This window comes from Cystoisospora suis (genome assembly GCF_002600585.1).
Source record: "Cystoisospora suis strain Wien I chromosome Unknown contig_5449, whole genome shotgun sequence".
Lineage (NCBI taxonomy): Eukaryota > Apicomplexa > Conoidasida > Eucoccidiorida > Sarcocystidae > Cystoisospora > Cystoisospora suis.
In genome coordinates this window covers 1-403 of record NW_027158239.1, presented here as the reverse complement: position 1 = coordinate 403, position 403 = coordinate 1, and the positions used below count along the sequence as shown (strand labels likewise).

The window sequence follows — 403 nt, the reverse complement described above, 5'->3', positions numbered from 1 at the left end:
TATGTATGTATACGTATGTATCGATATGGATGTACGAATATGCGTGTATCTGTACATCTATGCATGTACGTCAATGTATGAACAGGCATGCATGTCTATGTCTGAGTAGGCATGTACGTCTATGAATGTGTCTGTACGAGTATGTCTGTGCACTAGTAAACCCACAGGAGTGTTTCTTTCTCCATCTCACCCTTTTGTGCCTATTGCATGCATGCACGTCCTCAGGTGAAAGAAGAAAGTAGCGAAGGAGAGGAAGTCGACAACCTCGACAACAAGATGGAGAACAAGGGCAAGAAGAAAGACTTCTCTGGATTGGATTACTCTGCGCCTACCCCTTCATGGGCGATCTATGGTAGTCTCCAGGCAGGATTCAACCCCTCAGAAACGAGGTAAACTACACTCA

At 44.9% G+C, this 403-nt stretch overlaps 1 protein-coding gene across 1 annotated transcript; it reads left to right on the top strand.

The window, feature by feature from the left end:
* Positions 1-139: 139 nt before the first annotated feature.
* CSUI_009232 (uncharacterized protein) lies at positions 140-389 on the top strand (the record flags this gene model as incomplete). The annotated part of the gene is made up of 1 exon (XM_068069348.1): positions 140-389. A coding segment is annotated over exon 1 (180 nt), but the record flags the coding sequence as incomplete, so codon positions are not given.
* Positions 390-403: the final 14 nt, after the last annotated feature.